Here is a 16,692-nt window from a genome sequence, read left to right on the forward strand (position 1 = left end):
CGACTTAGTGTGAACCTCCAGCACACTGGTTCAACAAAGGAAATCTATTCTATAGTTTTCGTCTGACAAACCAACACACACATCTGATGTGACGTATGAAGGTAAAAGTTGAATGTTAACATTGTATATTTTGTAATTCTCTAATCTACTCATTAGTTACATTATTTTCTTTATAATTCAGGGACCTCTTACACAATACTGTTTTGTTTATTGTCCTTCTTAATTTTCTACGTTCGTAAACACAACTTTCAGTCACTTACCTAACAAATGTTTTCGGTTTTAATTCCGTTTTAATTGTTATTATGAATGTTTAATTTAAAATATTCCGTCCGCGAAGACGTGTCGACTGGCGCCACCCTCTCCCAGGACTCCCGCACTATTTATTACTGCCTCATCATCCACGACTGACAATATCCGAAGCCCTGTTTCTTCACTTTGTTCCTCTGAGAGAAGCGACTCATTTGAATGTTTGTCGTGTTTTATGTTTCAAGGAATATTATAAGACAATGATTATAACACAGCAGAGACAAAACTCTTCATATGATGATGGATACTGAACTTTTAAGCAGGCTTTAACCTTCGCATCCGTGGAGATTAAAATTAATATATATATTTTATCTTCCAGACCAAAGTCTAATATTTATTTTTCTGTTCCCTTAAAACGTCTATATCCAGAGGAAATCAGAATGTTTTAAGATTAATTGAATTGTGAATGAACTGAATTATCTCACGAGATGAATGTTCTCTTTGAGTTAAACTATGTACATTTAACACAAACACTCAGTTCACCTCACTTTTTATATTCTTATTTTTTACATCAACTACGTTACGTAACTTGTGATTGATGTTGTAAAAACTATGCTTAAATATACAACAACACGTTTCCAGATAAACAAGTCACGTCATAATTGATGCTGCGAGAGTTTGGACTGGCAATTACGAAATATCTATGAGGAGATGCAGGCGGAGGAAGAAACTTACAAAAACCTTTTGACAAAACTTATTAATCTGAGTAGTTATTACGTTTAACATAGTCTGCAAGTTACTTGTTCTTCTATTTAACGATTTCCTTTCATCTGCCGTCTACAGAGTCGACAGGAATAAGGTTTGCGGCACTGGGAGGATTATGAAATTAATTATTCTCATCGACTCTAAGAACGCCGATCACATGCTCGTAATGAAATGTCACTCTATTTTATTAAAAATAATACAAAGATATAAAGTTAGTTCTAAAATATCACTCACCACCTTCACAACCAACTGCTCTATTGATAGTCGTTTTGTTGTATCACATATAAAGCGGTTAAATAATAATATCCCGAGCCAGCACACACAAAACACGGAAAACATAACTGGTACTGAATATAAGGTGAAGTGGATAACAATAGCTATAGTGAGTGTCGAGAGCACAACACTCGGGAAGGTGGCCACGTGCTGGCAGTGATCAGTCATATAACACGTAGCACGAGTTGTGTAGGATATACGAACTTTCTCTTATAATAGATTAACGTCGACTTTATTATCTGGTCATTATATTGCATCGTCTGTGATTGTTTTAATTTATAATATTTGACCAACAGTCAACGGCGTAGCGTGTATTAATATGCCTGGAAGGCGCCGGCGTGTCCCGGGCGGAGGCGCTCGGGTCTTGAAGTCGTCACGCTCTGCATTATAATTATTGTAAGTCACATCTCTCCTCACAAACATCTATCCACAGTAAACTTGTTTTTCCTCAGTTTTCTTGTTAGAAACTCTTCATCATCTCTTTTCGTCGCCTCGCTGTAGTTGTTTGTCTTATGGACGGACATTTCCTTTGTTCTCTTCTTAAACATTTCACTCGATGAATTATTTCATGATTTCTTCTCTATTAAATAGTCTTTATATATAACTTACTCGATCTCTGTTCAAACAAGAGTGAACATTTTATAAATAATATTAATATATAGTCTGCTGGTGAGTCAGTAAGTTAGGTGTATGTTTATTCAACTGTTATATTATATATTGAGTGTAAAACTCGATACATACATTATCACTAACTATACGTCTGTGTGTCCCCGGACTTTGTTTAATGTAATTTTTTTACTTTTCCATAAAATTCCCATTTATCAATTTAAAACGCAATAATTTAACAAACATCTTTCATGTTAGTACACAATGTTTTTGTTCTTATATTAATCTGTTAGTTTCTGTTCATTTTTCTTAATTTCCATGAACGACGCATTTGTTTTATTTATAGAGTGATTTAAACGCTCCCAACGGGAACTTTAAAGTACCCGGAGCCTTTGCCTGTAATAATATTCTATCTTTATTATTTAATACATATTTTTATAATTTTAGACAAAATTTATTATAATAAGTTCAATGAAATAAATAACATATAACATTAGTTTTGTTGATAATAATGATTGTAATGAAGGGGAACGTCGTCGCGCGGTAGTTGGACGTCTGTCGCTAGTCTCGTCCGCGACTTAGTGTTCGGAGAGGGTTTATATTCAATATACTTATAACATGTAAGAGTAAAGAAGTTTTTTCTTTTGATGACGCGTGTCTTGTACCGCTCGCACGCGGAGAGTAATGCGAGCGACTTCACGAATGTAAAACCATCTCATGGGTTGGTATTGAACTAATTAAAATAAAGAATAGAATTAAGTTACTTATTATTATTAAATATATTCCACTTCACGAAGGTTTATAAAGAACTCACAGCGTGCGTGTGGCGACTGATGACTGATAACTGATGACTGATAACTGATGACTCCAATCACGAAGAATAAATTTGTGAAATTGAATTTTAGTTATAAATGAATTGTGCTTAAACAAAAACCAATTTTGATGTTAATTTTAAACTCAATTTATATGAAATCTCAGTGAGTACATTGTTTCCAGGATATCCTGAATAATTTCCAATTATAGCATCGACACATCGAGCACACAGAGCTGTTGTACTACATTACGCAGTTCCACTATATACAATCAGTATATAACGTAAAGGTTACTATACCATATACATTGGACGTGTTCAGCGCAACAGTGACGAGCCTCTCATTAACACACTGTTTGCCACCTCGACCTTCCCTCCCTCCTTCCAACAAGTCAAATCATCATAGAGCATTATCCAGCTTCTATTTTTATGCCAATGAGTTGTCGAAGGCTTACTATGCGATGAACAGTCTCAGTCGCGACAACATCACCGATATAACAGGACTTGCAGATGCGTTTCTTCAGACGCCACGTTGTTGTTATCTTAGAAAAATGTGACAAAAATAAATTTATTTATTTTGGAATGCAATGTTTTCCTGTTATAATACGTTAATCAATTATTAGTTTGTAACCAGGCTTCTGCCCACTCCGCCCGCGTCAGTATCACGACTCGTGCCTACATTTCAAGTTCCATCTCTTATATTTAAACTTTAAATTATATATTCCTTTAATAAAACTGTTCTCACGGAGTCTCAGATGACCTTTGTTTTTAATATTAACTCAACGCGTTCCGGGTCTTTTTTATAAGGACGCGTCTTTTCCTCCAAGTCTTTGCTGAAATCATTTTGTCTCACTTTTATCTTTGTGTTTTTCATTCTAACATCTGAATATAATTATATTATTTTATTTGTCCAAGGCTTTCTGTAATGATTCTGATTGAATCTCTCCGTTCAATTCTCTTATTGTTCCCAACAGACCTCTCACTCCATTTATAGAGCCACTTTGAATCTTTCATAGGCTTTGCAAAATTTTATTATTTCTACTTTCTTTCTTGAAATGTATGTTTTATTACAGTAGTGTTAAGACAGATTATCGCTAGTTAAAGTATTTCTCCTCTTTAATGCAAACAAGTGTTGTAAAACATTCTTGCACAGAATATAAGATATGAAAGTTTCTTCAAAACTTCTAGAGTTTTAGAAATTTGAATATGTTTACTTTATTTATTCTGTTAAGGCGCAGGAAAATTATGTTTGTAGATGGTGAAACAAAAATAATTATTGCTAGTTACAATATCGGTATTTTAAAATCATTATGCCAATATTAAAGAGAATACATTTTACAAGAGAAATGAAAAAAAAATTAGTGGGACATTCATTTGAAATTTATTGTGTTTGGATCGCATTTATTCCTAAACAATAAACACAGCCACAGACAAGTGAAATCATCGGAATAATATTAATATCTCAGTAGACCTCAGAGAAAACGAATTCAAAAAACTGAGATTTAGGTTTTAATTATTTTTTATGTACGTACTTTCTTGTTAATTAAGTTCTAAGAGGCAGAGCACGACTAAGAATATCCATGAGACCATGTTTAATATTTCAAATTATTGTAAGCAGACAAAATAACAGATAAAATTACCAACATATTTAACAATACCAGTGAAAATATAAAGTACGGGGACTGTGTGATGAAGATCAGCATCTAGAGGCCGCGGTGGAGACGGGCTGCCCTCAAACATAGGGTGGTCAGAGGAAAAATCATAATATTAAACACTGAACAAAAAATAGTCAATCATTTTTCGATCAATTGGTAAGTAGCGTCGACGCGGGAATTTTCACTTCATTAACTTTAAACAGCGAGTTAACGAGACTTGAATCAAAATAATTATAACACCAATCCCAAACACTACTTTGAACCTGACTTGTTGACCAGGACATGAGGTACCAACATAGTTTGCTTTTCTTTAGGTCCTACTCTTCAAACTGTAACATTAATAAATAAATAATTAACGAGATCAATTATAAATGATTTATGATATAAAGCTTTGTATAATATACGAGATTTGTTTATATTTCAGTGTTTTAGAAAATTCTTCTCAGTTACTAGTCCTAGCACAATTGTTCCCGTGTGGATCTCGGAACTGGCCGCGAAGAAAAAAGACCGGTGGTTTAAAACCGCACACGTGATAGTCAATCGGTGGTGACATCTATAGTGTATGTCACGGGACTTCATACGTAATACATAACCTATATGCCGTGATACCGCGGGCACTACATTGAATTTTCTCATAAACGATAGCCAATATCTTATTCTGATGTTTAAGCTAGATAACTGTAAAATTTCATCACCATATATTCAGTAGATTTGGTTAGAAATAGCATAAAAACACACACACACACATCCATCAGCGGTGTCTGCTAACAATAAGATCTCTCTCTGAACATATTTTACTTGTAATTCATCAGTTCGTCTCCGTGTTATTATCTCAGTCATTATATTATTCACGCGCGTTCAGTATTAACGTTATATACGCTAGCTAATGAATTTCTCGTCAGTATTATTGAACGACGCCTGGAGTCATAACGTTGACTCCAGCTACGCTAGACAGACACGTTTCAGTTTTCACGAATGATTTTGGTTTAGTTAACAATCCGTCTATATTTTATATTGTTATTCTATATTAATTCCTAAATATTAACAATCGTTGTGAACATGGTGTCTGCGTTAAAGATTTTAAAAAGATCATTGAACTTTTTATAGATCAATAAATAATCTGACCCGCGACCCAGTTACATACAGACAGGACCCATTACGCTTTAATAGACTTTATTATACTTTAATTATTTTATATAACAGTCGGGTATTTAAAAGTTCCTAACATTAAATTGCACATTAACAGTCAGATGTGGAGATGACAGAGACAAAGAGGAAAGGAAAGAATTAAATAATAAAATAAAAGTATATTTTATACAAAAGACGGTAACGTTGCGGTTTGAGGAACAAATAGAGGCAGGCCTTTGAAAGATTTCTATTTGAACAAGATTCAAACGTGAGTGCGGCGGTCCCGCTCCTGCTGAATGCTGATTAATGTTCAAGCGTAAACACTAGGAAATAGTTAAGAGGAACCGTGTTCCAGAGACGGATATTATATTAGAATAGAATTTTGCAATTAAAATACCAACGTAAAATACCTTTCATGAGCGTGTGTCCGCTACATTAAAAAGTTTTTAACAATTTACTGTTTTATAATATATTTAATGAATTTTTCTCACAACCTCCTTAAATAATTCTCACCAGAAATCCAAAGTATCTACAACATTAAAAAAATATAATGTAAGATTTCTATAATAAATATAAAAAACTAACAAAACAAGACGAAACTTCTCAGCATTCCATGGCTTCACCGTGTGGGCGCCGGGTTCGCCGCTTTCTAGGGAGAGGAGCTTTAACAGTGCCTGAGACCTGCGACCCAGGTGCAGGCTTTATTATAATAAACTATGAAAATAGCTTCAACGTAATTAGTAACGACTCCAGCTTTAGTTAGGTCTTTTAGTAATTATTACATTAATATAATGTATAACCTCCAACAAATTCGAGAGACGCATTCCTGAAGTCGCCTGGGCGAGAGGAAGGAGGAAATTACAGATTAGGAGGAAACTACGAACAGCAGAACGTTCACTACAATTGGTTCTCGTAGCTATAAATCAACACTAATTTAAAATAGTCAAAATAAGTGGTTATAGAACACTTAAGTTTATAAATGTTCTAATGAAGCAGTGCGAAACCACAAAAATAAAATGGCCTAAACAACGAACTCCGTCAAATTTTAAAACATGTCTCAAAAGTAATTTTAAACAACTCGAGAGTACACTGTAGTACTTCAGGAAAATTACACTTTAAATATGTTCTGGAAACATTCCTTTACAAATATATTTTATATGACTCTTTCCTTTTAATGAAACTTAATATTGTTTTCCAGGCTTCGGTGTTGTTTCTTTCGTTTACTCGCTGACGTAAGTTATACGAGTATACTAAATACTTAAATCAGTGAGATTCCTTTATACAATACACAATGCGAGATGACAGCTCCTCTTTACGGTATCCGATAAACGCGGAACAAGAAGCTAACAGACTTGCGTACCTTTTTGTGAACATTTTTCTTCGCTTGAGTTCTGTCTCTATAAACTGTCTGCCGTTAACTTTAAAACGACTCAAGCCGATATTGTTATTTGATTTCAGAGTTACTCTGTAGCCTCTAGGTCTAGACCTAGGTCTAGGTCTTATCTGTTCAGGTTTTATTAAGTTAAATTCGTGTTTGTGTATTCAGAAGTTCAGCGGTAACATATAGCATTTTGATTCTGAACATTTGTGATATTTCACAATTCTCTGAAACTCCGAGGTTCTTCTGAATTATTCACGGCCGGCTCATCGCTTTATGTTAACTAAGACTCCTCAATATTAATGATGTATTGTTGCAGGACCAATCAACATTCATTATATCAATTCGGAATGATTCATGAATATTAAACCAAGCCTCCTCTACTGAAACTGGCCTCTGATGCTCTCTTTTTGTCTTATTTTTTAAATTACGATAACTCCCATATATTACAAAAATTACATATGTTTCTTAAGTTGAGAGTTATTTAGAGTTATCTTATGTAACATACTTTGCTTGAAGTTGAGTTAAAAAAGCGGTGATGTGATCACCTAGTACCAACTACCAAGTAAACCTTCACTTTCATGATAAAAAGAAAATAAATAACTCTGGAGTGCTTTAAAGAGAGCTATTTTAGTTTCACTTAAGTGTTGAAAGTTCAGCCATTCAGGTATTTGAAAGACAGTTGCGTGTTGCGCGGTGCGGGTCATGGCGCGACCTACTTAGGATTTATTTGAACCTAAAATATATTTCAACGGTGAAACAGCTCAGTAAACACAACGAGCTCGGCTTAAATATTAAGAAGACTGAAGTCTGCTCATGGTACAAATGAATACACACAGACAGAAGGGAACATACTGGAAACGTAAATGGGTTTAAAATTATCGAAGAACATCAATAACTCGGTGAAATTCAAACTGGTTCGAGACATTAAGAAACATCTAGTCTTAAAATATGTTAAAGTCATTTCCGTATCCTTTTTAAGTGGATACGGAAGCTTAATATAATATACAACAATATTGGTCTGTCTGCATGTGTGTTGCTTCTGATCTCGGGAAGATTACGGATATTATAATTTAAAATACTTACATTATATTATGTCAAATTTATGAGCACCTCTTAAAGTATCAAAATTACCGAAAATTCCCTCTTGTTGTATCATTTTGACCTTGGACTCAGAAAATTTTTTAGTGTTGCAATTATGTAATGGAGCAAGCGCGCCATAAATATCTTGATAGTTATTTGTAGGTTATTTTGAAGTAAAATTATCTTTGCTCATATTTAGTTCTAAATAAAAACAATTAAGGCTTCATTGCATTCTTCAGTACTTTCTAATTGAAACATATTTAATGTTTGTCCAACAGTTTGTATACTCTCAGTTTGTTCTTTTATATGTAGGTATAAAAGTTTAAAGCTATGTATATAAAATATATGTATAATATGACTTCATTGAAATCTTTCATGTATCGAGAGCTTGTAGAAAAGTTTGCTAATTACTGTAATAAATATAAAGACTTGTTAGCAAGTAATGGCAAAGACTACGTTACAATCTATACCTTTAATAAATCTGTAGAGAGGTCGATTCTGTACATGAAATATATTTTAAAAATAACTATCAGAGCGTGATTAGTGATCGATACTGATGCCCAAAATGCAACCAGTACAATTTTTATCTGTCTGTCTGTATGTTCTCTATAGAAACAAAAACTACTTGACGGATATTAACTAAACTTGGTACAATTATTTTTCATACTCCTAAGCAAGTTATAGTATACCACGTAGTATAGTATATCACGCTACAATCAATAGGAGCAGACCAGTAAAGAGAAATGTTGGAAAAACGGGAGAAATTGATTAATTCATTGAGCTTCCGTCGCGTGTGCAGCCTTAATGGTTAAAGCTACAGAGAAATAATATATGACCGACACATTCTGCATAAAATTATGTAACAAATATCCCACAACAGCATATGTCTATCGTTTATGGTTGACTCACAATAGCACGTGTAACTCCCGGTAGCTTAGCAGTTCGGAGCTATCTGATTATATTTGTCTTCTCTTCCTTTATAATACGGTAACAGCTATTAATAATAATATTCTGCGGTTCCCTATATTTTTCAAACCGTATTGTGGATTGACCTATTTATTATATTGCCCTACTAAAATATGAAAGTTAATTTGTCTGTTACTTTTTTTTACGAAAAACGACGGAAACGCGGACGAAGTCTCAGGCAAAAGCTAGTACTGTAATAAACGTACTTGAGCCGAGTGAGGCTAGTTTTTCTGAATGAAATAAGGTCAAGTATGTGTTCAAGGAATGAGTAAGTTAGTAGTTTTCGGGTTTTGATATGACTCGTAGTTGGTCATGATCTAGATTATAAGCAATCTGGGTTGTTGTGTGTCCATTGTCAGAACAATTGTTTTGTAAAAACTGTCCTACAAAACTCTACTAGAGCAGCATACGAGTGGACATGTAAACAATCTAGAAATATTTTATTATTGTGCTTCGTGAAATATTAGCTGTAGCCGTCAGTTTAGTAAAATGTGCACGTACCGCTCGCTTCGTGCTGAGTGAATCCTCATAAAAAAATATTAAAATAGTTAAGCACCTCAAAAAACTCAAACTCGAGCGACTCGGAGAGTGATAGGGAAGAACAAGATCACAACACTAACGATGTTCAGTCAAACAAACAAATTGGGAAAATATGTCCAAGAGGTGGTGAGCTTCTATGATATGATATGATCGCAGACAATATATATGAGGGCAGGGGAAACATAATGTGTTGGGCGTTTAAAGCGCTATAAACCATGAACTTAATATACGAGTAGTAGGTGAAACTGGTCGGCACCAACATCTACCAGATAACTCAGAGGAATCAGCGAGTTATTCTCGGAAATTACAGAATTCTTTTTCAAAAGAACATCAAAGGAAACAATGCAAACAACTGAGAGAAGGAGACAACAACAACACGATGGAAGAAGCGAGAGAAGAAGGATGGAGAGGGAAGAGCAAACTAATTGTCTCTGTCTGGTTCCTACATAAAACATCATCGTGGCGTTGAACTCGTTTATATTGATTAAAAACTTTGACCGGAAAAATATCAAACGTTCAAGGATTACTGGTGTCGTGACTCAAAAACATTTGCTATATTTATCTTTTCATATTATATAAAATATTATAATAATAGAAATATTTTATATAGGGACTTGAGAATGTTAAATACGACAGTAATGAAACACGTTTTTAATTAATGCATGCTTTGATCTAACGATTACTATATAAATAACGAATCCTTAACATTTTAAATAGCAATATTACAATAAAACAGTGACCGGTCGGTCTGTCGGTCCGTCCGTCCTTACAAATGTAAAATTAATATGTATAATAATTGTTTATTCGTCATTTTATTATAAGTTGATACTATTGTAATTTATAAAATTAAATATTCCATCAGTCGTAGTGTTCATTGTAAGTGTCTCAGTTTAGAGTACAGCTAATGTATACTGTGTTTATAATGAGGTCTAAGGCTTTCGCGAGTTTTATTCATTTAAATGAAACTAATATTTTTCGGATATACTACGCGTGCTTTATTTTTGTAAAAAACTACATACTCCCGACGTTTCGGTTATTTGTCAGCAAGCGTGATCACGGGCAGACGACACATTCTCGTTTAATTTACTGTCATTATAGTTTGAAATTATTGATATTTGATAATAACTTTCATGTTTTCGTAAATAATTAAATAATTATAATGAAGGATTACTGTTTTAGTTTCATTAGAAAATATTACATAATACAGCGAATATTATTTAATGAATTAACTGAAACTATTATAAACGAAAACTATTGGAAATAAATTTGTTTTCAAATAATTGTGATGCTGATATTGAATGTAGGTATATTCGGAGGTTTCCAACTAAATACACTTTGAACGGTTTGACTTCGTGTTGAATGGACAGGAATCGAAACTTTAGATCGGCCGTGAAAGGAATCCGAGAGCTCGAAGAAGAAGAAGTTTCCAATTCCTACAGAGCTCTAACATATAACATATAAAACTTTTATAATATCGATGTGTTTGTTTTACTACAAAATACATTTTACCTAAACAACACTTTATGATTCTGGTGTGACGTAGTGTCGCTGCTACATGCATCAAGTAATTTTTATTCTAGAACCTTCCTCTAGATCATTATTGATTATTATTATTGAACATCTATCATAATTGGACCAACAAACAAAAATACTAAAAGAACCTTAAATGTAAAAAATAGGAGAGTTTCATACTATCATATAAATAGAAATAAATCATTGTCTTTAATTTCTTAACTTAACTCTACAGATAGTCTTTTCAAAGTTATCTGGGTGTTGGTCCGTAAGGAACACGTCATAGTTTATATATTCTTAACTTCTCCCGGACCAGTTAAACTAACTACGGCTCAAAGAAAATACTAACAAAGGAATAAAAGTCATTTCCTCTTTACAAAAACTATTTCTCGCTGGTTATCCGCGCCGAGCTTCATTCGTTTTAAATCCTGTTCAGGGCGTCCTCGTTAAAAGCTCTGTTTATTTAAGTAAGACTATGTTTCCTTCTCCGTCATGATACAGATTTTTTTTAGTATTCAATGTAACAACTCCAACTACACACTAACATTAAACACGTTCATTCAGACTTTCACTTGGTTCTTAATAATTGTTATGTCGAACTCAAGAGGTGATGAGTGCATAAATATGTGGGTGTGAGGAGTCCCAAAAAAGATCGTCCGATACGACCGGGCTGGCGAAGGTCGCTCATTAGAGACGACTTAAATAATAATAACTAAAACCATACACAGTCTGAACCATTTTACTAGTCATTAAATGGATGCCTTCCAACAATTAAATAATGACCCTAACGATAAAGATGGTTGTTAGCTACACCGCGCCACAGGTCACGTGGACCTTAACAGAACACTGAAGGTACTGCCCTGTGTGTATATTTAATATTAGATAGTGAAATAGTTTCATTTGAAGAAGTTTCCAAACAGCAGAAAATTCTTTGTAATTTGTATATAAAAAAGAAAATGTAAAGTTTATAAAAAACTTTGTAAAATCAGTTTTTTCCGCATAAAGTAAAAAGCATGAACATAATAAGGCTTCATATCATTTAACATAATAAATACAAGTAGAAATGTATCACACCCGATAGAGTCAGTACTCAGTACTATAGTAAACGATGTTGCAGAATGTGTGTTATAGTTAGAGTAAGGAGTAATTGTAGAGTGATCCGGTGCAGCAGAATACAGGAACGGAGATTGAAACCTTTATTTATAATACCTATAGCAAATTCAAAACTGACTCAACCTTAACATGATCATTAAATCACTCTATACTGGAAAACGGTTCGTTTGCTTCTCACACATCTCATAACATGGATAGAGATCGAAAGTGGGACAGTCTAGCTGTGGTCAAGTCACGACAGCTCTCACACGGGCTGGCTAGACCGGGGAAGTACCTCCCTCGAAAAGAGGATCGGCGTGAAGTAGTCTTTTTATGGTTGCGTTTCGTCCGACGAGTGAGAGAGCCCGTTGCCCTTTCCCTGTTCCCACCCTTTCCTGCCATCTCCTTATTCCCCCCCCTCCCTCTTCCTCAAAAACCAAGGCTGGCAATAGATCTGCAACTTAAGAGATGTTGCAGATGTCCATGGGTGACAGTACCTACTGCCCATCAAGTAGGCCCTCTGTTCGTTAGCCACCTGTCTCTTAAAAAAGGATATTGTAAGACGAACAGAGACTTTACCTGTAATTACAACCGTTTTTCTGCAAGGCCCGTCTAATGATGGTCTAATGATGCAACAAACATAGTAGTTATTTTAAGTTTTAATCAAATAATTCTCTTCCAACACGCTGCGTCTGATGTGATGGCTCTACACAGAAGCACTATGACTTGTGTTATTTTATCATACAGTGCAGAACGTTGGCGGCTCTTATACTGAATGACTTTTAATTTATTTATTTGAGTTTTTCTGTATTTGTCACCAGTTTTTTTTTAAATACATAATAATATTTTTAGATATAGTTTGAAAGTTATTTAATGCTTTGTCTTAAATATGTTTAGTTTTTTTGTCGATTTGATAACGGTACGTTAAGGTACAAAATCCGTTTAAAGTTATTGTTTCATTACAACTGTGGAATTGACAGCAAACCGAGTACACTGGAAATGATCTCGTTAAACTTCTTCAAACCTTTAATATATTTGTCTCAGTGGTCCTAAATTTCTTTATTTTTTAACTACATCAACCTTTATCAAGTTAAACTTAAATTCATTAACCTCTATTAAAGTTTTGGATAAAAACATCATTAAATCTAACGCGTAAAAAATTTACAAATGAAATAATAAAAAATCAGTCGAGTGTTACGACCAGTTTATACATTTAAAATCAACAGACGCTTCAAACTGAACAACGGGATCTGAAAATACATATGAATACGTTTATTTACATTTTTGTTTATCATTCAAGCTAAGAGGCTCTTATCTCAGAATAGACTCGATAAGAATGACCATAATAAACAAAATTATACTAAGGGTACATCGAGCCATCGCCTAAGACCTGTTCTATGCTATATTATTATATCCGCAAGAAAAACTAATTAAGGCTCATTACAATTCTGCGATGACATCTTTGGTTTTGTTTTATGGCAGTGTTAAAAGTCCGGAGCCGTTCTGCATCACAACAACTTACAATGTTATAAATATTATGTAAATTTATTTTATTCCATTCCTAGCTATTCATTATTAAATCTTGTCACACAATAGAATTAACGTAAATTACTGAATGAGGAACGGGCCAAGTATAGTACTGTGGCGACGCAAAGTCGGACTGAGCATGCTGTTTGTCTATTGTTCACATTCTGAACCCTCATGAGGCCAATGCGTTCAGCGCCCGGTGTCAATACTATATTTACTTTATCTATAAGGAGAGGTGTCTTATAAGATTGCCAAATATTCCTATGAATATTATGTAAGCGTAATCACGAATGATGTTTTTTATTACAAAAAGTTCTTGTTTCTTTTTTTATTAATACAGCCTTGGGCTAATCATTCTTACAATTCCATAAAAAAATATTAATGTTACATATGATATCCTTATAAAAAATCACAATGAAATATGTCGACGGACATTATTATAAATCAATATTTGTACGGAATCCTCGGAGCAGGTTTATTTTTCAACTCGCAATAAAAAAACTATAAGCATGTTTAGTATTCTTAAATGTCAGTTGTTAAAAACATGTCTATCAGGAAGGTGGTTCTAGTAATAATACCAGTCATTTTGGCAACCAACTATTTCTATAATGTAGTTTTGCCATCTAATAAAATCGTTCGCTTCCCGGAAATAGTACAACAAAATGGATACACCAGCGAAGAATATGATGTGGTCACCGAAGATGGTTATATTATTAACTTGTTCAGATTAAGAGGGAACAAATGCAAGCAGCTAAGGAGACCTGTACTCATCTTACACGGACTTTTTCAAAGTTCTGATTCCTGGCTCGATCCCGGCGCCAACTACAGCCTCCCTTACTTGTTATCTGATGAGTGCCATGACGTTTGGGTCGGGAATTCTAGAGGGAACTACTACGGAAGACGGCATACCAGCTTGGACCCCGACAACGATGATAAGTTTTGGAACTTTTCCGCTGACGAAATAGGTTACTACGACATTCCAGCCATGATCGACTCAGTTTTGAACATAACGAAAGCCGCTAAATTAAATTACATCGGATTTTCACAAGGTGGGGGATCCTTCTATATGTTGTGTTCAGAGAGACCTGAATATAACGGCAAAGTCAACGCAATGGTCGGTCTGGGAACGCCGACCACGTTGCAGTTGTCCATCGGCCCGATTCAAACTATCTTTAATACGGCTATGAAATACGAGAGCCTCTTCTATAAGCTGGGCATCTACGAAGTTTTTTCGAGGGACATGATGGCTCATAAACTGATAAATGTAATATGTGTTTTCAGTGAAACGGTTTGTCATGCGATTATAACGTCTCTCGATGGATACAATCCGGATTCACATAACGAACAGGTCTATCAAAATATCATCAAACACTTTCCGGATGGCACGTCGTTACGAAACCTGGCGAGGTACGGACAAGCTGGGAGTTCAGATAGGTTCCAGAGGTATGACTTTGGGGAAAGCGGAAACATGGAAAGATACGGTACACGTGAACCTCCTTCATATAACTTTCAAAACGTCAGAGTCCCCGTGTTATTGGTTCAAGGTAGACGAGACTGGCTAGTGAACATAACCGAGGTGGAGTCGCTCTCTAAGAAACTGCCCAATTTGAAAGAGTTATTTATTGTGAACGATCCGAAGTGGAATCATTTCGATATGGTGTACAGTCAGAATATAAAACAGCTCGTGTTTCCCAAAATCCATGAATATTTAAGCTGATTCAGATCCTCGTGATGCAGGCCATCTTTCATTTATGAAGTTATTTTGATGTCTCTATGTGTATTCCTTCAAATATAATGAATACCGAAATTTAATAACTATCAATATATGACAAATAATTATAATGAATGGTAAAGAAAATGTGAAGCTACAAGAACCACAGGAACCGTGGTGTGGATTTGATTGAGTCACTGTAATAAAATATCTTTCTATTAAAAACTCTCCTAAAAATTTTAAATATCGTCACCTAGAAATTGACCAAAATTAATGTGTCTTATTGTTAAGGGAGTAAGAATTATATTGTTAAAACATTAATATAGAATATAATTTTCTATGAATGGTGTTATGCAAAAGATGAACAATTTGTTTTATTATTAATATTTAAGTGTTACATAATCATTTCTCTCCTGTAATAGCACAAGAAACTACAAGAGGCTATAACCTCGCTGACAGTTTTTGTCGCTACAAGGAAGAGAATACGTCTCCATTGATACGTAATGTTGCATTACGTTACGTTAAATAACTCGTCATTGAGTTCCAGTTACAGATCAGAGATACACGAGGAACAGGTTCCGCATGTGTTACATTATATATGTGTTACTCACCCGGTTTTATGCACGACATGCCGCACGCGCCATCACAGAGACACTTCTTCTTTTTACTCTTGCAGTCCTCGTCAGAGGAACATTTGCGGAGACATTTCTGACCCTGGACATAACATAATTTGTTAACCACAAGTTATTACTGAATAATTTACATGTGTTTTTTTTTAAATAAAAATCTTTAATGCTACAAGATATCGTCTGCTTTTTTACAAAACTTTCCTTTATATTTAAACTGACAAATAAATTAAAACCTAATGCTCGTGTTAAGACAGGCTGGTGACACTGATATCCTATTGTAACTCACTAGTAAGGTAGCCTGTTCCTCGTCCCGTGGGCACTGAGCTGACGGGGAGTTCCGAGGGTTCTTGTACACCCGACCGTCATCAGCATCAGCTCGACTCGGCGTGGTTTCATCTTCATCCTCGTCCTCCTCGGTCGTTGGACTCGGAAGGGAGGACACTGAAACAATATGTAACTAAAGGATACTGAACTTATAGCAGACTTCTTGAATCTAGTCCAGAAGCAACAAACAGTCATCTGTTATTTTTAATGTCACCCATGAATAAATATTTCCTTAGAAGTATGTAATGATTTTTGCTGTGTAATGTATTGAAGTTACTGTTTCATATAAATGATTACCAACTCAATAAATAATGACAGAGAAGAAGACTCATCAGGCGAAGTCCTCCTTGATTAGTTTAGGAAAAAAAGTAACAAGCAGATAAAAGTATACGCTTAGTGATAATAACATGTTTAGAGAAGAGGTGAGCTCTGTTACATGTAATGTC

The 16,692-nt window shown here is 34.6% G+C and overlaps 2 protein-coding genes across 2 annotated transcripts in view; one reads left to right on the forward strand and one right to left on the reverse strand.

Annotated features, from left to right (window-relative positions):
- Positions 1-16,692, reverse strand: part of LOC116775268 (uncharacterized) — a 63,117-nt gene that overhangs the window by 25,843 nt on the left and 20,582 nt on the right. Inside the window, exons 2-3 of the mRNA XM_032668137.2 lie at positions 16,209-16,363; positions 15,905-16,007 (exon numbers count right to left, since the gene is read on the reverse strand). Of these exons, the coding sequence (XP_032524028.1) occupies positions 15,905-16,007; positions 16,209-16,363 (258 nt within the window). The remainder of the gene's footprint in view (positions 1-15,904; positions 16,008-16,208; positions 16,364-16,692) is intronic.
- LOC133319555 (lipase 1-like) lies at positions 14,101-16,096 on the forward strand. Its single transcript, XM_061524569.1, has one exon. It carries the CDS (start codon positions 14,109-14,111, stop codon positions 15,297-15,299), a length of 1,191 nt encoding a protein of 396 aa, XP_061380553.1. The 5' UTR covers positions 14,101-14,108; the 3' UTR covers positions 15,300-16,096.

This window comes from Danaus plexippus, chromosome 25, assembly GCF_018135715.1.
Source record: "Danaus plexippus chromosome 25, MEX_DaPlex, whole genome shotgun sequence".
Lineage (NCBI taxonomy): Eukaryota > Metazoa > Arthropoda > Insecta > Lepidoptera > Nymphalidae > Danaus > Danaus plexippus.

What these genes read in the sequence shown, in the direction of transcription:
- LOC133319555 (XM_061524569.1), top strand. Translation starts at nt 14,109, where the DNA reads ATGTCAGTTGTTAAAAACATGTCTATCAGGAAGGTGGTTCTAGTAATA.